Source organism: Aspergillus multicolor (assembly GCF_047715735.1).
Source record: "Aspergillus multicolor strain CBS 133.54 unplaced genomic scaffold BDW74scaffold_2, whole genome shotgun sequence".
NCBI lineage: Eukaryota > Fungi > Ascomycota > Eurotiomycetes > Eurotiales > Aspergillaceae > Aspergillus > Aspergillus multicolor.
Genome location: NW_027395953.1, coordinates 804,465 through 824,328, shown reverse-complemented (window position 1 = coordinate 824,328; position 19,864 = coordinate 804,465). Strand labels below are relative to the sequence as shown.

At 52.2% G+C, this 19,864-nt stretch overlaps 9 protein-coding genes across 9 annotated transcripts; 4 read left to right on the top strand and 5 right to left on the bottom strand.

The window, feature by feature from the left end:
* The first annotated feature begins 60 nt into the window (after window positions 1-60).
* On the top strand, window positions 61-2,122 carry ptcA (type 2C protein phosphatase PTC6). Its single transcript, XM_073722947.1, has 2 exons — window positions 61-281; window positions 426-2,122. Exons 1-2 carry the CDS (start codon window positions 221-223, stop codon window positions 2,048-2,050), a joined length of 1,686 nt encoding a protein of 561 aa, XP_073588611.1. The 5' UTR covers window positions 61-220; the 3' UTR covers window positions 2,051-2,122.
* Window positions 2,123-2,560: 438 nt separating this feature from the next.
* On the top strand, window positions 2,561-4,191 carry BDW74DRAFT_45163 (CDP-diacylglycerol--inositol 3-phosphatidyltransferase). The gene is made up of 3 exons (XM_073732837.1): window positions 2,561-3,193; window positions 3,256-3,632; window positions 3,697-4,191. Exons 1-3 carry the CDS (start codon window positions 3,016-3,018, stop codon window positions 4,060-4,062), a joined length of 921 nt encoding a protein of 306 aa, XP_073588610.1. The 5' UTR covers window positions 2,561-3,015; the 3' UTR covers window positions 4,063-4,191.
* A 422-nt stretch (window positions 4,192-4,613) lies between these two features.
* leu2A (3-isopropylmalate dehydrogenase LEU2) lies at window positions 4,614-6,240 on the top strand. The gene is made up of 6 exons (XM_073732836.1): window positions 4,614-4,775; window positions 4,831-4,851; window positions 4,918-4,986; window positions 5,047-5,142; window positions 5,216-5,843; window positions 5,905-6,240. The coding sequence occupies exons 1-6, from the start codon at window positions 4,725-4,727 to the stop codon at window positions 6,138-6,140; spliced, it is 1,101 nt and encodes a 366-aa protein (XP_073588609.1). The 5' UTR covers window positions 4,614-4,724; the 3' UTR covers window positions 6,141-6,240.
* A 15-nt stretch (window positions 6,241-6,255) lies between these two features.
* BDW74DRAFT_143936 (anaphase promoting complex subunit DOC1) lies at window positions 6,256-8,036 on the bottom strand. The gene is made up of 2 exons (XM_073722946.1): window positions 7,447-8,036; window positions 6,256-7,384 (listed from the first exon to the last, which is right to left on the bottom strand). The coding sequence occupies exons 1-2, from the start codon at window positions 7,973-7,975 to the stop codon at window positions 6,486-6,488; spliced, it is 1,428 nt and encodes a 475-aa protein (XP_073588608.1). The 5' UTR covers window positions 7,976-8,036; the 3' UTR covers window positions 6,256-6,485.
* Window positions 8,037-8,155: 119 nt separating this feature from the next.
* On the bottom strand, window positions 8,156-10,045 carry BDW74DRAFT_143935 (phosphatidylserine decarboxylase 1). Its single transcript, XM_073722945.1, has one exon. The coding sequence runs from the start codon at window positions 9,951-9,953 to the stop codon at window positions 8,313-8,315; it is 1,641 nt and encodes a 546-aa protein (XP_073588607.1). The 5' UTR covers window positions 9,954-10,045; the 3' UTR covers window positions 8,156-8,312.
* Window positions 10,046-10,192: 147 nt separating this feature from the next.
* On the top strand, window positions 10,193-12,416 carry BDW74DRAFT_143934 (uncharacterized protein). The gene is made up of 2 exons (XM_073722944.1): window positions 10,193-10,677; window positions 10,739-12,416. Exons 1-2 carry the CDS (start codon window positions 10,423-10,425, stop codon window positions 12,278-12,280), a joined length of 1,797 nt encoding a protein of 598 aa, XP_073588606.1. The 5' UTR covers window positions 10,193-10,422; the 3' UTR covers window positions 12,281-12,416.
* A 53-nt stretch (window positions 12,417-12,469) lies between these two features.
* BDW74DRAFT_143933 (phosphoglycerate mutase family protein) lies at window positions 12,470-13,708 on the bottom strand. The gene is made up of 3 exons (XM_073722943.1): window positions 13,627-13,708; window positions 13,243-13,553; window positions 12,470-13,174 (listed from the first exon to the last, which is right to left on the bottom strand). The coding sequence occupies exons 1-3, from the start codon at window positions 13,660-13,662 to the stop codon at window positions 12,478-12,480; spliced, it is 1,044 nt and encodes a 347-aa protein (XP_073588605.1). The 5' UTR covers window positions 13,663-13,708; the 3' UTR covers window positions 12,470-12,477.
* Window positions 13,709-13,886: 178 nt separating this feature from the next.
* BDW74DRAFT_143932 (40S ribosomal protein uS8) lies at window positions 13,887-15,208 on the bottom strand. Its single transcript, XM_073722942.1, has 3 exons — window positions 15,165-15,208; window positions 14,607-14,809; window positions 13,887-14,309 (listed from the first exon to the last, which is right to left on the bottom strand). The coding sequence occupies exons 2-3, from the start codon at window positions 14,737-14,739 to the stop codon at window positions 14,050-14,052; spliced, it is 393 nt and encodes a 130-aa protein (XP_073588604.1). The 5' UTR covers window positions 14,740-14,809; window positions 15,165-15,208; the 3' UTR covers window positions 13,887-14,049.
* Window positions 15,209-15,375: 167 nt separating this feature from the next.
* Window positions 15,376-19,663, bottom strand: BDW74DRAFT_143930 (karyopherin beta). The gene is made up of 9 exons (XM_073722941.1): window positions 19,540-19,663; window positions 19,027-19,474; window positions 18,880-18,938; window positions 17,973-18,779; window positions 17,290-17,918; window positions 17,025-17,241; window positions 16,643-16,975; window positions 16,353-16,590; window positions 15,376-16,301 (listed from the first exon to the last, which is right to left on the bottom strand). Exons 2-9 carry the CDS (start codon window positions 19,064-19,066, stop codon window positions 16,006-16,008), a joined length of 2,619 nt encoding a protein of 872 aa, XP_073588603.1. The 5' UTR covers window positions 19,067-19,474; window positions 19,540-19,663; the 3' UTR covers window positions 15,376-16,005.
* Between the last annotated feature and the right edge of the window lie 201 nt (window positions 19,664-19,864).

The window sequence follows — 19,864 nt, the reverse complement described above, 5'->3', positions numbered from 1 at the left end:
CAGTATAGTGCCGGCGGCCGCCAGCACTCGAGGAGATAAGAATAGGAACCACGAATTGCCGGGGAGTTTCTCCGTAGCATTCTTCGCTCGGGCCGCAGAAAGGGTATTAGATCAGCCCCCCGCGACAATAATTGGACCTCAGGATCGACCCCTTCCCTCTCATTTAACACGGTATTCTCTACAGTTTTACTTGGCCTCGAGGACCGATGTCGCGACCTTCATGACTCTGGCTCCGTCAAAGCGAGTCACTGTCCAGGCCTGGACCCTGGTTGACAGTTACAGTATGTTCGGAGTTCTCAACTTAATCCTCCCCAATCTCTTCTTATCTCCGATAATCCAATGGAGATTACCCCGTACAAGTCACGGAAGAAACTCCATGGACGAAGTTTGGAAAATCGAATTACTTACTCACACTTCACTAATAGATTATATTCGTCTTTGCAAGCGTCGCTATTCATCAAATACGCAGACCCCAGACTCAGCGCGGACCACAAAACGACGCGAGTTTCACGACTACTTCGTTACGCATCTGCCCTCATCATCCCTCCATCCAGACCCAAGAGGCCCTCTGACATCGTTTCACAAACTCCCTCGTTCGGCATCTGTCCCGCATACCGGAGAATCCACGAACTCGCCAGTATCTTTTCAGTCCTTAACCGGCCGCGAGACAACGGTTGTTCGGATACCGCTACGCAGCGCGAAACACCATTTCGGAGCCTCAACATCACGGGGAACTAGACCGTCTAATGAAGACACCTACCAAGCTGGAGTAATTGACATTCCCGCATTTGCGAAGCGACCTCCCGCCTCTCATACTATCAGAGACCGCGCTGCGCGGGGCGTTGCGCTTCGGGAGAATAGAGGCGCGGACAGTGCGAGCGGGGATCCCCAGGTGTTCTATTTTGGAATTTTTGATGGCCATGGCGGGTCAGAATGCAGTACGTTCTTGAAAGAAACGCTGCATGAGTATATCCAAGACACCGCTGCCGAATTCGAGCTTCAGTCGAGTCTGAGAAAGGGCGAGGAGGGCCTGTTGAAGGATGAGACTGGAGCTGAGTTGCCAGTTCGACAGGGCAGCAATGTATTGAGAGTTCAGAGGTTAGAAAAGACTCTGGTACAAAGTTGGAGGAATCTCGTTGGAGGATATTTTAGAAGATTCGTGCCGCCCAATTTCTCCCACCTTGCCAATCGACCAGCAGAGGGCGAGGCACCACCAACGCCAGACACCGACGAAAAAGTCACGATTGAGGAGATCCTGGAGTATGCTTTCTTGCGTGCGGATTTGGACTTTGTCTCCGCCCAGGCTTCAAGGGAAGATGATGAGTTGAGCAATGTCTGCCGCCCTCTTTACCAAGATGATATTCTTTACGGGCCAAAGCACTCCAAGTCCTTGAACATCGCCGGTCTGAGACGATTTAAGGGTGGGAGTACAGCTAGCACTGTGCTCATTTCTACGCCCACACCTGCCCCCTTTTGGCACCCAGCAAGCCCGTCTAGCTTACTGGTATCGCATGTAGGTGATACCAGGATAGTTTTATGCTCCACAGTCACTGGAGAGGCCATTCCGCTTACGTCTAATCACCATCCATCCTCCCCAATTGAAGCCAACCGGCTACGGCGATATGCAGCCACCTTCGTCACCGATTCGTTTGGCGAGGAGCGCATTAGCGGGCTAGCCAACACCCGTGCATTTGGCGATGTACAATCCAAACGGATTGGAGTTTCGGCTGAACCTGAGCTGCGCCGATTTGAGCTGGCACCCGCCGAATACTCGTTCCTAGTCCTTATGTCGGACGGTATCAGTGATGCGCTCACTGACCAGGAGGTAGTGGACATCGTCAAGGAAGCGAAAACTCCAGACGAAGGGTCTCAACATGTTGTGAACTTCGCCACTGAAGTAACCAGAACAGGCGACAATGCCACCTGCCTTGTCGTGCGACTCGGTGGCTGGGAGCGACGTCTCGAAGGGGGCTTAGGAAGTTTGGGAACAAAAGAATCTCGTGAGTTCCGCCGGCAAGAGGCCACAGATCCGCGCAGGTCACGGAGATGACAGAAACACTGTATATATTACGAACATTTACCTTCATTGCTCTCGTTACTTTTTTATCGCATTGCATGAATTGTACATACACACCGGAAATACTACTTATGCGTCTCTTTCTCTTTGGTGTGCTCATAGTTGAGACGCGGTAGCATAGTGAATTATAGGCCAAGCATAGATACTCCGGCAACTCAATAGAAAATTAGAAGGTAAATGCACTCAGTCTGAAGGCAAATATCTGCTTGTGGCATCCCCTATCCCGGACTTCTTCCTCATCAATTTTGATGCCCCCTCATTCTTTTATCTTTGAATCTACAAGAAAGCAGATCCTACTTGTCCCTAATAGACTGTAAGTGGCTGAGCGCTGTCGCTTCAAGTCTACCTTATCGAGCTTATCGTCCTAGTAATTGAGTTGTTCGAGAAGTCGGCGATCCTCAAGGGTTCCGGTGACTACGGAGTGCGGCGCTAGCTGATCAACAATATTTTAGAAAGGCCCCAGTGTTTTCTCATTCTGACACGCAGACAAAATTTCAATCATTTTGCACCTTGCGTACTCCGTACTGTTGCTTTCAACAAATTTTCATTGCCTGTGATCCTCGTTATCACCAAGCGGACGCGTGCAGCGCCGAGACCAGAGCAGTTGAATCATACTGGTGGTACGTGTCGGATAAGCTCCTCAAGCTGACGGTTGGCAATCGTGAAGTCAGCCGTGCTCTTCTGGAATGATCTCAGAGCTCATGCCCAGGTAGCTAATGCGCTGTTTCCACTCCAGCTTTTGAATCGACTCCATACGTATCCAGTTGGCATAGTCTGTCCTTCGGAAGTCGCAATTTGTCCGCCGTGGAAGTGCTCGGATAAGAGGTTTCTCCCCTTTTTCACCACCTCATCGCGCCGCTTTACGCCCTCTATTCCCGACAGCCCCCATCAGCTGTCGGTGACCATTACACTACCCCCTCTCTCCGCCTAATCACACTATGAGCGCCCGAACCAGAAGACAAAAGGCCGCGCTGGTTGCCCAGCCTGAAGGAAGCGACGATATTTCATTGACGAGTAATGGCACAGCACAGAGATCGCCGAAACAGAGCAGGTCAGCTACACCGGAAGACGATGGAGTGAGAGAGAACGTATATCTCTTTGCTCCCAACATAATTGGTAGGAATCCCACTCTCGGTCGATGGTCGTTGCATCCCCGCTGACACCTGGGATGCGAATAGGTTATGTGAGAGTCGTGCTGGCGATTGCTTCCCTCTACTATATGCCCCTCCACCCTCGAACGTGCTCGATTCTATACAGCGTTTCCTGCTTGCTGGATGCCTTGGATGGATATGCAGCGCGGTATTACAACCAGTCTACCACGTTCGGCGCTGTGTTAGACATGGTGACTGATCGTTGCACAACTGCCTGTCTCCTCGTCTTCTTGAGCTCCGCTTGGCCACGATGGGCGCTCATCTTCCAGTCTTTGATCGCCTTGGATATGGCCAGTCACTACATGCACATGTACGCGACTCTCAGCATGGGCGGTTCTAACCAGAGCCATAAGAAAATCGATTCTTCACGAAGCTGGATTCTATACCTATACTACAACAGCAGGGTGAGTGTTGCTATACCGGATGGAACTCGCAACCCCGAGCAATGCTGACGACATGCGTATACAGACTGTTCTTTTCATCTGCTGTGCTCTCAATGAGCTCTTTTTCATCGGCCTCTACCTACTCTCCTTTTCGTCTCCCACCCTATCCCCCTCGCTGCTTCTGCCCCCTCAGGGTGTCACCGTGGGCGGAACGCCTCCGCCCCCTGCCCCGACAAGCGCATTCGCTAGTCCCTGGAGCGCTGGGGCTCTTGAGTTGGCCCGGGCCAACAAGATTGACAGCTTCTGGCCTTGGGTGATCACTGCGGTCTCGTTCCCAGTCATGGCTTTCAAGCAGTTTGTCAACATTGTGCAGTTGGTAAAGGCGTCCAATTGGCTAGTGGAGGGAGACCTCGAAAACCGAAGGAAGGCTCGCCGGGCAAGGAAGGATTAGTTCGAAAGCAGGACGCGAGCCTGCAGTCAAAACGGAAGTTCTGGGGTATACACTCCCTTCGTCACCAAGCTTCCGAAGTTGACACTCGAGACCATTGGGTCATTTCCCGTCACCTTGACGGCCTATATCATACTGCATTGTTCTGGCGCTTCGTCCCTTGACCGGACACTAGAATCGTTGCTATACTCATTTTCACGTTCGCTGCGAGCCCCTGGGTATGTGATCGCATTGCGGATAACTAGATTGTGTCTGGGCATATGAATTGGGAGGAATTTGTGGGATTGGGCGTGTACATCTGTCACCAACGGGCGTGTGGACCAAGAAGGACTGGAGCGATGGTCTATGGTTCTTGTTTCTTTTCATTCTTCTTCTTCATCTTCTTCCCCGACTTTTTCTTTTCGCTTCTTGTTATTAATTGTCTTCTTATCTTGATTTCTTAGCTATTTTAATGTGTTTCTTTGACTGTGCCTGGTCTATACTGGCCCAATTGGGGAGATGCGATTACCGTACATAACCGCGCTCCGGTGTCGGCGTGGGGAAGACCGCAAATCCACCCCGCCGAATGCCTTAAAACATCGGAGCCTCTCCTAGTCCCAACACCTATTTGTTCAGAGCTTCTTTATTTGTCTTACTTGCAGTATCTCTTGAATTGCGCCGCTAGAATGCCGTCATACAACATTGTCGTCTTTGGGGGAGACCACTGTGGTCCTGAGGTGAGCTTCATGTATAACAATTGCTATGGCGCCGAGCTGACGAGCTATACTCCAGGTGACCGCAGAGGCTGTCAAGGTGAGCCTTGAACAATTGCACAACGTGGTGAATAACCTAAGAGGCTAATTGAATTTTGCGATTTAGATTCTTCGTGTGATTGAAAAGAGCCGAGATGACATCACTTTCAACCTCCAAGATCACTTACTGGGTGGTGTAAGCAATGACCCCACGATATAAAGCGGAATCATATATGCTGACCAACCTACTCCTTAGTGCTCAATTGACGCCACAGGCTCTCCTCTTACCGATGAAGCTCTTGATGCTGCAAAGAACGCCGACGCTGTGTTCCTCGGTGCCATTGGTGGCCCGGTATGGTTCCCCAAGTACCCCGCGATATACTGAACAATGAGAAATGAGCTAATCGTGAGTCGAATATTAACAGAAATGGGGAACTGGCGCCGTCCGTCCCGAACAGGGTATCCTCAAGCTGCGTAAGGAGATGGGCACTTTCGCCAACCTGCGACCATGCAACTTCGCCGCTCCCTCTCTTGTAGAGAGCTCCCCTCTCCGCCCGGAAGTCTGCCGCGGCGTCGACTTCAACATCATCCGTGAATTGACCGGCGGTATCTACTTCGGCGAGCGCAAGGAGGATGACGGAAGCGGTTTCGCCATGGATACGGAGCCCTACTCGCGCGCTGAGATCGAGCGCATCACCCGTCTTGGTGCCCACCTCGCTCTGCAGCACAACCCTCCTCTCCCCGTGTGGAGTTTGGACAAGGCCAACGTCCTCGCTACCAGCCGTCTGTGGCGTAAGACCGTCACCGAGGTCATGGCCAAGGAATTTCCCCAGCTTAAGATCGAGCACCAGCTTATCGACTCCGCCGCTATGATTATGGTCAAGGACCCCCGCAAGCTGAACGGCATCGTCATCACCAGCAACCTGTTCGGTGACATTATCTCCGATGAGGCTAGCGTTATCCCCGGCTCCCTGGGCCTGCTGCCCAGCGCTAGTTTGAGCAGCATCCCTGATGGAACTGGCAAGGTTAACGGTATCTACGAGCCTATCCACGGTACGTTTAGTCAATGCTGCCCCGCTTGATTGCGGTGATGTACTGACTCTGAGCTAACCAGGTTCCGCCCCCGACATCTCTGGAAAGGGTATTGTCAACCCCGTTGCTGCCATCCTCTCCGTTGGCTTGATGATGCAGTACTCTTTCGCTCTCTTCGACGAGGCTAGCGCCGTTGCAAAGGCCGTGAGCAACGTCATCGAGTCTGGTGTCCGCACCGGCGACATTGGCGGCAAGGCTTCCACCAAGGAGGTCGGTGACGCCGTTGCCGCTGAGCTGGAGAAGCTCCTCAAGAAATAAGTGATGTGCATCGAGGGTTTGTGAGGGCGTTCTTATAATGAAATATGATATCACAAAAGTATCTACCTTATATAGCATCAATCATGCCGAATGAGTTAACGAACAATTTGAATAGATTATAACTATCAGAAGCATTTCAATAAGTTATTATGATTACTAGGACTGCTATGCTAACAGCCACTTTTGAGCAGTTCATAAAAAAGTACCTAGCGGGTATCTTAAACCGAGGCGCCGAATATAACCTCCCTTTTTGGCTGTTCATCATGCGCCCATTAACACCAAAGGAACCCCAACTCCAGAGTACGTAAAATGCAGTAAGGTGTGATAGGGACGATGGCCAGCTGTTTACCGGATTACGGGGTCTCCCATCCAATCCGGCTCCTCTAAACCGGTCACCCTGCCCCTGTCAGTAACGCCGTCGCGAGTGTCATCGTCATTAGCGCCGCGTAGAGACTTGCGAACACTGTGCCTGCGGACCCGACCATCTGCAGACGCGGAGGGAGCGTTGCCAATACGCCGACGGTCATTGTCTCTCGCGAAGACCTGGAACCCACGTACGTGCGTATCTTTTCCGTTCTGATGGTTCTCTATCACGCGCATCTGAATCACCATGGCTTTGAGCACGCTTCCCGCATACGGATCATCGTCATCTTCCAGGTCGTCATCGTCACCATCATCATCGTCCCAATCGTAGGCCTCGTCTCCCTCATCGTAAATGCTATTTTCATGATCGAGACTATCATGATTCTCGGGATCAGAAAGCATCGAGTCATCCGCGAAAACACCACCCGCAGGTCCTGCCTTCCCCTTGCCCTTCCTACTGCGGCGCAGGACTGACGATTTCCGGGCTCGCCGAGACCTGCGTCTCTTTCGTACCCATCCGCCATTTTGACCGCCGACACCTTCAAGCGGCACATCCACCCAGCCACATGGCCCCTCCCCTTCCCAAGTCGCGAACTCCACTAGGTCGTTCCCGCCCATGCCAGCCAGGAAGGTCATCTTCGTAGGCGTGTAGCTCTCATCGAGACTAAAGTCGAGGTAGACCCGGATCTTGACAACGGCGACGAGCTTGAAAAAGTGTAGTGTGAGTGTATGTGGCTGCGGTCCATCGGACTGCCAGTACTGCGTATGATCTGGGTTACGGAGCGCGGCCACGCCACAGCCCGGCTTATGTGTTGAGACGGTCCACGATGCCAGCGAGGAGATTTCACGGAGGTCGTTTGGGAGTGGAGTGGGTGATTTATCTGTGCCGAGAAGAGGGTCTGTTAGCTGTGTATTCTTTGAACCAAAACAAGTGGTAACACACCTCGATCTTGCATTAGCTCATCCTCATCTCCCTCTGGACCCTCGTCATCCTCCATATCCCCCTCAATTACATCTCCCATCTCTTCCTCCGAGAGATCGGCTTCATCTCCCTCGAGGTCTGCCCGTCCTTCGGCCCCCTCACCATTCAGATCTCCGCCGTCAACGTCCTCATCGAACGGGCTATCTTCGTCATATTCCTCCTCATCATCGTCTCTGTTTTGATCAACCATTGACCCTCTCCCCTGTGGTCTCCCAGCGACACCTCTACCAAACAACGAAAAAAGGGCCGCCTGCGCCTGCGCCGCGCGCCGAACCGGTTCCGGAGCCCCCGCTGCGTCTGCTGACGGATCGATCGCGCCCCCTGGTGAAGGGTGTAGCTGCGGAAAGGGGATTCCCCTGGGCGATGGGGTCTGGAACTGCGGCTGTGCAGAGGCATGGTTCAGGCGCTGTCGTTGTTGTGCTTGTTGGGGTTGCTGTGGGGGAGAATCGGAGGGAGCAGCGGGATGTCTGCGGAGGATATTGCGAGGCATGACTGCAATTTGCACTGAGTTTGGAGTATCCTGAACCAATCTAGGTTGTTACCATTGTACCCTCACTGTGAAGAACAGTTCTTGAAGATGTTTGTTTTGGTGTTCCTCTGCGTGCTAGACTAGACCTCTTTATTTGCGGGGATATTCCGCACTGTCACGTGAATTACTATAAGGGTAATTGATGGACTGGGGACTGAATGGCGTGAGGGCCACAAAGAGATGCAGTGTGACTGGGAATTAAGAATATGATACATTATCATATTGTTTGAGTGATAATACAACAACCTAGCATAACACCAGCAGCAACAGTAGGTTTCAAGAAGCACATATATACACCCTACTCCTCAATATCCACATATGCAAGCTTCTGGCCCATCTTGATGCGTTGGCCCTTCTCGATTGTCCAATTTAGCCCACCGTCGCGCTGGCCCTCTTTCCAGCCGGCATCAAATGATTTGCGGGTGCCCATGGGAGCCTCGAAGACCAGCACAATGGAGCTTCCCAATTGGAACCCGCCCATCTCCTCACCTCGCTGGAGAGAGTGACCTCCTAATGTCCGACTGGCATGAAGGTAGGTAGCTTCAGCGAATCCAGGATATTGCTCACCACGCTCGGCGGCTTCTGCGGCAGCTTTATCCGCGGCGGTGTCGGTTAGAAGACTATTAGTTCGTAGCTCAGAGTCGAAGTTGATTTTGATCGAGCCTACGTTTGTGGCGCCAACGGGTGTATAGCTGAAGAATCCCCAGCGCCACCGACCCAGAAGCACGACACGTTCGTTGAGTGTGAAAAGACCAGGCAAGTGACGCTGCAGATACGGCGACACAGAGAATAGTTCGCCTGCAAAGTGTCGACGGCTTTCAACAACCCAAGGAACAGGCGAGTGGAACCGGTGGTAATCACCGGGAGCGAGATATATAACCACGTAGTAAAGAGCGTTATTCGAGGTAGGTTTTGGAGCGTACCAAGGAGTACCGTCACCACGCGCAAGGTCTTCACGGACCTGAGCTTCGGATGATACCTGAGATTCGGTGGACGCATCTTTAGATGATGAGCGTTTTCTTAGACCTGCGCTCTCACCAGAGAAGAGAGAAGGCAGAGTATATTTAATGCCGTTCATCGTAGCAAATTCTTCATCAGCCGCAATACTGGCGGCGTCCTTTTGCGATGGTTCGTTGTGATGGTCCGTAAACTTCTTGGAGTGGTCCGCCTGGGATGGGGTAGCAGAACCCAAGAGAGCATCCAAGCTGTAGGTCACGCCTTTAACCTGCTCAACTTCGCCCCGCTCTATGAGACCGAACTGAAGAATGCGCCCATCGGAGGGAGCCAAAAGGGCATGCGGATCAGGGTCAAGCGGACGGACACCGGGCTTCAATTGCCGATAGAAGAACGCTGCCAAGTTTGGATATACGTGAAGATCGGGCTCAGCCACTTCATCGAGGTTAACGCCGAAGACCCATGAGTATAGCTTGAAGCCCGGTACACGCAGATAGTACGGAAGCTCAATTTCGTTAAAGCGCCCCCATAATCGAGACATTGCCTTCAAGGGCAGTGTTGACATGATCTGAACCTGCCATGGCCCGCTAGGTCGGATTTTCGGGCGCGGAGGTGCTTTTGAGAAATCAAAGGATTCCCCTGTCGCTTCGGATTCCCTTTCTCTTCGTATCCGCTCATTGCGTTGAGACTTGTAGTAATGAAGGATGCCCAGAAGACCGATCCCTAGTCCAACAGGAATGGGATACCATTCGACCTTAGTATTTCGTAGGGCAAAGCGCAGTCGAGATCCAAAGGAGCCCTGGGTGGAAGAATTCTGGTTCTGGTTGTTATATGTAGGCCGGGATTTGTGGAAGAACCTGACGCCAGCCCTAAGCCGCTCAGGAGGGCCGAAAGACACCATATCTGACGACGCAATGCGCTCTTTCGAGAGACGAGTGAGGTTCCGACGAAACGGAACGGTACAGCTGAACAGGCCCGAGGCCATAATGGGAGTGTCACACCATGAATATCATCCCGTGCGGGATAGATAACAGGCAAAAGCTCTCCCGGGATGTGGGAGGATTCGATAGGATAGGCTCATGTGAACATGCAATTTAATATGCCACCCGGGGGACATGATGTTTTTGGGGCCATTCTTACCGCCCGGCAGAATTGGCTGATAGCGATTGTCTCCTTCCCTCCTCCACGGCTCTTCTCCGCTTCTCCAACCTCTCATCACCTTATACTACATCATATTACTGATCTTGACTCTCGTTTGTCGCATAATTCGAACCTATACATGCGATTAGAACGGCTAAGGGAACCGCTCGGCGACTGCGTATAAGATATCGACCTCATCCGCGAAAGGCCACTGTTATCGTACCTATACTAACGCCGAGGTCCGCACCACATACCTGGCCTTTTCGCAACCTCCAACTATTCGCATTGTGAAATTCTATTCTGCTGCCCGACCCATGTCTTTGTCCCAGATAGAGGGTAGAAATGACCCTGGGGATGTCATTCTCCATGTGTTGTGTCCTTCTATACCTCCGCCGAACCGCTTCACCTTCACCAGCCTTCCTCTCTCCTCGACCATCGCGGACTTGAAAGTCCGCATCTCACAATCAATCCCTTCTCGCCCTACACCGGATAGACAAAAACTACTATACTTGGGGAAGTTGCTTTTAGATGACGATGTTACATTGCAGTCGCTCTTCGAACCGATGAATGTGAGCGCAATGTTCCAAAACATACTCGGGTGTTAGAACTAACAACGGAACACTTACATAGAGCTCTGAGTACTCGGTGCATCTGGTACTCCGCCCTTCCCCGGCAAACTCTACGGACTCCGCTACGACTGTCACAAATACCTCGTACCAATCTAGTCGCGCCGAGGCTCACAGCGACAACCAGCTGCGAAATCCTGAGCCACACGCGCCACAACTGAGGTACAGGCAACCCAATCCTTTGAGACGGGAAGAGGTTGCGCAGTCTTTACATGAGAATGCTACTCGTCGTTTGGCTGAATTACAACACGACAATGCCCATTGCCGGTTTCCTTGGTTAAGACGTTCGCAACAGATGTCGACGCAGCAGCTTCACCGGCCGCCCTCGTATATACCAGGGCCAATAGGCACAGCTGCCCCGACATCATCACCCTTTGCCGCCCTGCCAAGCCTCCCGCTCGCGGATTTTGGGGATGGCATTCAGCTTCCTGAAGAAACCCGAGCGCGCCTGAGGCTACTAAAACAGTATATCAGCCTGGCAGAAGAACAGATCAATTGCGGGATTGCACCGTCGCTAGACCACGTAATTCAGTTGCGCACGCACCTGTTCATGATCCTCGACGATCAGCTTAGACGGGATCCGTCCGAACGCGGCGAATTCATTGAGCCATTAATTACCAGGGTTTTCGACATATCCACCCGTGCGGATGAGCTTCGTCGGCGTCATATGTTCTCACACACTCGCCTTTCTAACAGACCGACGCCTCCATTGTATCTTGTCTCATCCCCCAATGGCTATCAAGCCGTTTGCGCACCCTCAACCGGAACCGATGGAACGCGAACACCAGGTACAGTTCGTACAGTCGAAACCACTGCGGGCCATCAAGCCAATGCGCAGCCAAATGCAGACGCAGCAGTCATGGAGAATGTCGTCCGTGCAGCCGTACTGAACCAGCGCCCTGTAGCTGATGGCCAGTTCGGCCTGGGAAGAAACCTCCGACGGCTGTGGTTGTTTATGCGGCTCTACTTTTTCTGTCATATGTTTAGTCAGCCCGGCTCCCAGACACGGTTGCTCTATGTAACCCTATCTGTGATTGCCGCAATCCTCTCAGAAACTAGTGTACCAAACCGGGTGTACGAGATGATTCTCGTTCCCGTACAGCGACATCTCGAAGGGCTAGTACATTTCGCACCGGGCGAGCAAGTACCGCCACGCCCACAGGGTGCAGAAGCAACAGCTGGTAGAGCTACAACTGATCAACAGGTTGGGGTACATCCTGGTCGCGACGCAAGACGAGCAGGCGGTCTATACCACAATCTACGAAGGGTAGAGCGGTCAGCGGCTCTGTTCATTGCCAGTCTAGTACCTGGCGTGGGGGAGAGGCATATCGAGGTACGAAATGCGGCGGAGGCTGCACGGAATGCTGAGCTGGCGCGGCAGGAGGAAGAGCGACGTTGGCAAGAAGTAGAAGCAGCAGCAGCGGCGGCAGCAACGGCAGCAGAAGTAGCGGCTGTGGAGGAGACAAGTGGTGGGCAGCGTGCTCAAGCTACCACCGAGACTGAAGCGAATGAACCCCAACCCGTGATACCCCAAGAAGTACACTGACCGTGCTTCCCTCTGCACTCTTTTAGCATCTCGTACCGCATGATGTACACCGTTTGGTGTTACCGGTTAAATTAGCGTAGGCATCATTATTCGATTTCATATACAGAAGAGCACTAGCGTCACGACTGTCAAGGCACAAACTAGATGAATTAACATTTCTATTCTATCGAGATTGGGTATAGGTAAACGCGCAGACTCTATAACTTGGTTCCCAATCTCATTTCACCCTCCGCCGAACTCGCCGTGTCCGCCATCGGTCCAGTATCAAAGGACTCCTCTCCGTTGAAATGCCAACCTCGCTCTGCACCGCCGCTCAAAAAGCTACAGTCGCCATTCTTTACGCAATTCCAACCACCCCCTACCCCCTTACCTCCTTCCCAATCTGGTACAACCGTGGCCATCGGATCAGTAATTCTCGTCCCCTCCGCTAGCACGCCATCTGTTATTTTATCTGCAACAGACTCAAGCCCCGAGTTGATTCGAGCGCCCCTTCGCTGAAACGTACTCAGTCCCGCCGTAAACACATAGAAATCCTCCTCGCTTGAGTCCCCCGGCATATGTCCCGTCAGCACGCGCCCAATGGCAATTAACGGCGCAGCGTGCGAGCAGATCAGTATGGCCTTGCTTGTCCTTTGCTCGGCCGGTAAAGAGGCCTCTAGCTCGGCGATCTCGGCGTCCACTTCGCGGATGATTCCTGCCAGCGCGGTTGCGAGGCGGTTGTGTAGTTGCGGGATTGATTCGCCCCGTGTAGATGTGTAGAGGAGGGGCGTGTCGCGGGTGGTGTTTAGGGTGAAGGGCGGTTCTTCCTCGGTGCTGGGGTTTGGGGTTGAGAGGAGGGTTGAGAGCGTTGGCGGCTCGGGGTGGTGGAAGAAGGTCGTTGAGCCAAACCACTCGCTGTACTCGGGATATATCCATCAGTACTCGAACCCCTTTAAGCAAGAAGAAGGAAGGAGGGAACAAACCCAAGCCCGTTCTCAACCCTAATTTCGAACTCCGCATTCGCATCGATACCCTCTGCTCCTCCCCGACCCCCCTTTTTCCTCTTTAGAGCCTTCACGGCCGGCTCGATGGTTTGTAGACACCTCCAGAATGGACTCGAGTATACCCGGAACAGCTTGGGCGCTACATCCCCGCTGATGATATGCGCCGCGAGCTCGTGCGATTGCCGCACGCCGTAGGATGTAAGCGCTGGGTCGGACGGGTTCCCCGTGGGTGAGGGGAACTGGCAGCTGTATGCGCCCGTCTTATGGTCGATTGTCCAGTTTAGACGATGCTGGGGATTCGTTAGAGAAGCGCTGGAGAAAAGATGGGGTAAATTTGGGCCTTGGGTGGTGTGAGAGACTTACGCCGTGGCGGGTTAGGTAGATTGTGTCAAGCGGCATGGTGAGAGCGGCCGGTACCTTACTGCAATCAGAGCTGCTGCTTAAGTTGTAGGATTGGTAGATACTAGACGGGGAATGATAAAGAGAAGGGGTGAGTTGGGGTCGAGGGACCGAGTTGCGGGGGATATTGATATCGGGGCTGAACCTCGGCCCGTGATAAACTGCACAGCACTCAGGGGTCAGGCTTACAGAAATCTACTGGGGAAAAATACGAAAGAGATAGGTTGCAGGATTCAGACACAGCCATAGATTATCGAACATAACTACTATCTAGCGTCCAGCACAGGGTATCATCCCGACGTCTCGCCAACAAGTATAGCCGTTCTCAATTCACATCCATGCCAGATCCATATTTCCAGTTTTCATGTACTTTTTTTTTTGGGGCATCTAGTAGAAGAAACCGAGGAGCTTGCCAGCAACGTGCTTGCGACGAGCCTCCTCGTGGTCCATGATACCAGCGGAGGTGGTCAGAACGACGAAACCGAACTGACGAGAGGGAAGGAGCTGGACGGCCCAGTTCTCGAGGTCACCGAGCTGAACGGGGTAGCGGGGGTTGATGACACCGCACTTGTTGAGACGGCCGTTGAGCTGGATGACGATCTTGCCGGAGCGGTGGTCGTCAACCTCCTCGAATTCACCGATGTAGCCTATAGGAGGAAAAGATTAGTATGGTGTATCGGAAATTTAAAGGTTTGCCCAACGCAGAGCTCCAATATGAAAAAAGAGAGATGGGAAACTTGTAAGATCTCCGCCGCCACCATCCCGAAGGACAAACGACGAGTTTAATTTCTCGGGCACTTAAAGGGCAGAACTTGTAAGGATCGAAAGCGACGCCTAGTTATCAACCCGAATTTTCTTGTATATCGAGATCTCACAAGCCCCTTTCTCTCTTTTCTCATATCGGATAACCTGGCGTAGACGAGGACGAAAAGACGCTGACATACCGTGCTTCTGCATGACGCTCAGGAACTTGATGATGACCTTGGAGGAAGGACGGATGAGGACCTGGCGCTTGCCAGCCTTCTCGGCGTTGTTGATGGCGTTGAGCGCATCGTTGAGGACGGAGGTCTTGACCATTTTGTCGGTTGTGAGGCGAGAAGAACGAGATTCTCAAATCGAGTAGAGATGAAAACTGGAGATGAGGTATCTAGATTATAAGAAAACCCTGACCCCCAGCAGGTGGGGAGTGGGTTCGCCAAAGTCAGCCGACTAGTCCCTAGGCGCAAAGAGTGCCCTTATGGTTGCAACAATCAAAAGGGTTCTTCAGCCCGTGCCGTAATGAGAGACGCGTATCACGTTGGAAAGGTTTCTGGCCCCATTGAGTCCTTCGACTTGAAAGTTTTGCATCATAAACTTTTTGTTCACCATCTTCGTTCAAGGCTCGTCGATTTGTTCTCCGGTCGCAACTCCGGTGAATTGGGTGACCAGAAATTCCGCAGTGATTGCTCTCCCAGACTAGCTATTAGGCTGGAGAAGGGGGATAACTGCAAGCAAAAACATACCTCGATGGACGGTACCGGTGGTGCTGGAGTGAACGAGGTTGTCGAAGTCAGAAGGCAGATCACTAGCGGTGGAGTTGAGATTTCACGATAGTGCGGCGCTTAGGGTTTTCGCGCCTTACCCTTATCCTCACGTGATATGCGATAACACCATGACTCGAAGTCAGGTCGTCAGCCAGGGTTTGTACTATTTAGGACTGCTGAAGAAGAATTATTACGTATCATTGTACTTCATGGGTGTGAATTCATGTGCTTATTCAAAGTGTTATCATTCTCTATACAGGTTCTTTTGGGTAGGGGATCAGGGTCAAATTATACTAGCATGGGTCAAATACTTCATGGCGGTGTATGTCTTAGGGGTTACATGACTTTCGGGCATACATGAGTTAGGGGAAAAATGCGTGGGTCTAGTGATAAAAGGGTAACAAAAGGTGAAGATGGTGGGGGAAACATTGATTGATCATGCATTAGGACATGTCACGACGCAGGAAAAGCGTCCGAAAAGCGGGGATGCCCATCGGCAGTGGTCGTAACGCAATGGGGAAGACAAAATGTCAAGATGTAGGGGAGGTAGTGTAGGGGGAGGGGTCGGGGCGAGTAGTCGGGGTATAGATGGTGAGAGGGGCATGTGATGGGGGAAAGAACCGCCATATTGCAGTACAAGCAGTCTGGAAATTGTTTGACTGCTTGACGCTATTTCAGGGCACGGCGTTTGAGTGTCCCATAAAGAGGCACTTCAAGGCAGAGACCACCTCTAATCGCGAGATAGTCTCCCAGAACATAGCACGCCTCGTTGGGTGATGTTGAACCGAGGATAGGGATAGATGCTTCGGCCAAGAGAGTCTTATGACATTCCACCACCCTGCATGTTGATCTGGTTCTTGACCTGCTCACGGGCCCAGCGAGCGGTCTGAACGGTGCTGTCGCCATAATCACGGTTAGTCCTGGTTTCCCTCACCAGGCTTGTGACCCACTCGTGGCGGAAGAAGGGGGCGATAGAGCCATCGGGGTATGCATCGGCAAGATCACCAAGGACACCCATGGCCGACCGCATGAGACCCTCGCTGCGAGCAGTAGGGTCCTGGGCAATGAGACGGAGAAGCTCGAAGATGGGCTCAATATATTCCTTCAGGGATTGCACTGGACCTGAATTAGCATATATTTCACAAGTCAATCGGAGACTAAACGTACCTTGTGGTGTGCCCTTGAAGGCAAGGAGAATACCGCCCCAGGCATCCATGATACCCTCACGAAGAGAGATAACGTAGTCCAGCATCTCAATGGTGACATCGTTGCTGGCAGTAACCAAGGAGGCCTGCTTGAGTACTTGACCCACAACGCCCATGTATTTAACGAATTCACCTCCAATAGCCTGGGCAATGTCTCCGAAAGTTTCAAGGATAGCAGGCTTAAGCTGGTTGGTTTGGCTCTGTATTCCGTTAGAGATTGAACAATGTAGATAAGATGAAAAGGGTCCTTACGCCTAGGTTGGTAATCAGGTGGTTCATGAAGTTGTCGCAGTACGGCAGGACCTTCTCGTTCAACGCACGAGAGATATCACTGACCAAGCCGATGGCCATAGCGCAAAGACCAGCCTCTTCGAGGTTGGCAAGGGCATTGTTGAGGAACGTGCTGAAAGGCTCCATGTACTTCTCAAACTCTTCCTCCAGAGCGCCAGCAATAGCGCCAACAGTAGCGAACACAACATCAGGCACACTGGACTTCGGGGGGACTGTAGAGAGAACTTGAAGCATGATTTGCATGATGCGGTCAGCCTGGGGCTTGATTTCACCCTCAAGGCGTTGAACAATAGCCTGGTACAGATTAGTAATAGGCCATCAAAAGTGAATTTTTGGTGCTTACCAGAACAACACTGGTGATTCCGGTCTGCATCTCCTCGAGCATGATGCGGTCCTCAACGTTGATAACCTGCTGCTGCATACTGACGGTGCGCTCCAGACGCTGGAGAATAACGTCAGAGAGGTGAGCAACCGTGGGAAGGCTGTCGTTGGCAGCATTGGTCACGAAAGAGTTGAGAACTTCATAGCCAGCGGTGCGGAGCTGGTTATCCGCATCTTGTCTGTACGGGGTTAGATTGAATTTCGGATGGAAAGGATGAGAAACGTACCTTTCTGTGAGCGCAAGGAGCGACTTGACGCTCTCCTCAAAGTACTTCGAAATCGGGTTGGTCTGCGCGCCGACATCGCCAGCGAAGCGGTCGGCAACGTTCATCAAAGCCCAGCAGCACGAGCTGGCAATCTTAGGGGAGCTTGCAAGGCCGTTGAAGAGGCAAGAGATAAGGGGCTGAAGGTGGACATCGGGTTCAAGAGTCTCGGAGCAGAAGTCGCAGACACGGCCGAGCGCGTACGCAGCGGAGTCGCGGACCTGGATGGAACTATCTTCCATCATGCTGACGAGTACGTGCAGTGCCTGCTTGACCAGAGGTTCAAGAACCTTGGGATCGGGACCATCCATGATAGCACCAAAAGCAGCAACGGCAGCATCCCTGCGGCGCCAGTCTTCGTTGCGGATATTCTCCTCAACAAACGCAAGAACAGGCTGAATGACCTCAGCCTGGACGCACTGGGCGTACAGCTGCAGAGCCTGGTAAGCCGCGCGAGAAATGTTGTACTCATCATCACCCGCATCTTCATCCTGCTTGCACATAGCCTGCAGCAGAACCGGGACGACTTCACGGCAGGCGATGCGCGCAAAACCGTACATGGGGCGGAGATCGGTCAAACCCTCGGCTTGGGCCTAAACATAATTAGCGAGAGCTCATCATAATAATACTGATATAGGCAGGCGTACCGCAGCGTTGTCATCTTCAATAGCGATTTCTTCTTCGCAGACGGTGCACCAGAACTCAATAGCAAGCTTGGCTACGTCTTCCTCATCGCTCTTCATTCCCATGATGCTCAGACCAAAGAGAGCCTTCTCCATGTAGAAGCTCATCTTATCGTAGTAAGCGCCCATGATACGGTTCAGACAGCCGAAGGCACCGGCCTGAACGCGGAGATCTTCGGCCTGCGTAGCCTCACACACGACCTGCATGATATAGTTCCGTTCGCCCTCGTTTTCCATGTTCGATCGCACAAAGTCAACAGAGTCACTGAGGGCCTTGATGGCAGCGAATCGGATGTCCATGTTCTGCTCCTCACGGCGAGCGCCCTGAACGACAGCCGTAAGGATGGCATTAGAGTGCGCAGCCAAGCTCTCGCGGAGCTCGACTTCCTGAGATTCACAGATGAAACCGATCGTGACCAGGGAGGCCTGCTTCATTTGGTCCGTCCCACTCGCTACATTCTGAACGAGAATCTGCATCAAATCCGGCCATTCATTCTGGGGCAGCTCGATAGCGGCGATCGAGACGATAAACTGAGCTGCGGACTGACCGGCGCGCCCGTCCTTGGAGGCAAGCGTCTTGAGCGCAAGTTCTTTGACCTGCGTCTTGATTTCTGGGGTAATTTGCTGGCGCCATTTTTGTTGAACCTCGTTGAGCTTTTCTCGATCCCTGAAAGTGAAGGCGTTCTTTAGGGCGATACCGGCGGCGGTTCTGATGTGAGATGCGGAGTTTTCATTCGCGAGTTCCTGACCTAAGGTGACGAGGTATCCGGCCTAAAACAAGAGAGGGCAAAGGCGTTAGCAGGCCAAGCTCGGCGATTTTCGTCCCAAGAACAAAGGACAGATGAAAGAGGAGTAAGATGCAGATACGTACAAAGTCAACCTCGGCGGCGTGAGCCAACTGCTGCTCGGCGTTGGAACGTGTGTTGGCATCTATTTATTCGAACGAACCAAATCATTAGCACAACCGCCCCTCCGAAAAACAGACTCTGAGACATGGCCACGGGGAGTAGTAACCTACCTGGCGAGATGGTGCTCTCCAAAACCTGAGTGACATTCATCTTGGTTTACGGACAAGCGACAAACCAGGGAGAAGCGAGGAAAAAGAAAAGAAAAAGGGACAGGGAGGAGGGGAAAAGACGGAGAAGACCAAAAAAAACTCCTCTTCCCGATTACAAAGAGAATAAGAAGAGACAGGAAGGATGGAAAAACAGCACAAGAGAGAGCCCACGGCAAAAGAGAGTGTCGTAGAGGGGGCTGATTAGCGGGTGGTGGTGAACTGGGAGTTGGTTGATGCTGAGAGGGAGGAAAGCGGGAGTTGTTTTTGTGGATTCCCAGCTTATGACGGGGAGCGGACTGAACAACGGCGGGACTCTGAGGCATGCACCTTTGGGAGACCTGCCTACCGCAACGCTAGTGGTAAATGGACCAGCAAAGTCTTGGAGCTTTCTTTGAGCTCTTTAGAATCTCTAGATAAATAACAAAGATAAATCAGTAAGTCAGGACGCAGTTGATTCGGCCTCGTCCTAAATACCTTAGGTCTAAGGCTGAGGCTAGATGCCAAACCGTAGAAGCAGCGAATAACAACGGGGATGTTAAGATCGACGAAGATCAGACAGCACCTTGAATAATGATGGCTCAAAGGAGCTCTGATGCCACAGAGAACGATGCACTTGAAGAAGGTATACTGAGATCCCACCAGCTTGCTGATTGACGCCTGGATGACGGATACATCTAATTGATAGTCACGTGACTCTCTGGACAAAGACACATTCACCTTCTTTGAGGGTGAAATGATGCCGCAATTTCTAATGATAGTCTCTATCGTCTCACGAGCTGGCTCTTCACAGAATATTGCC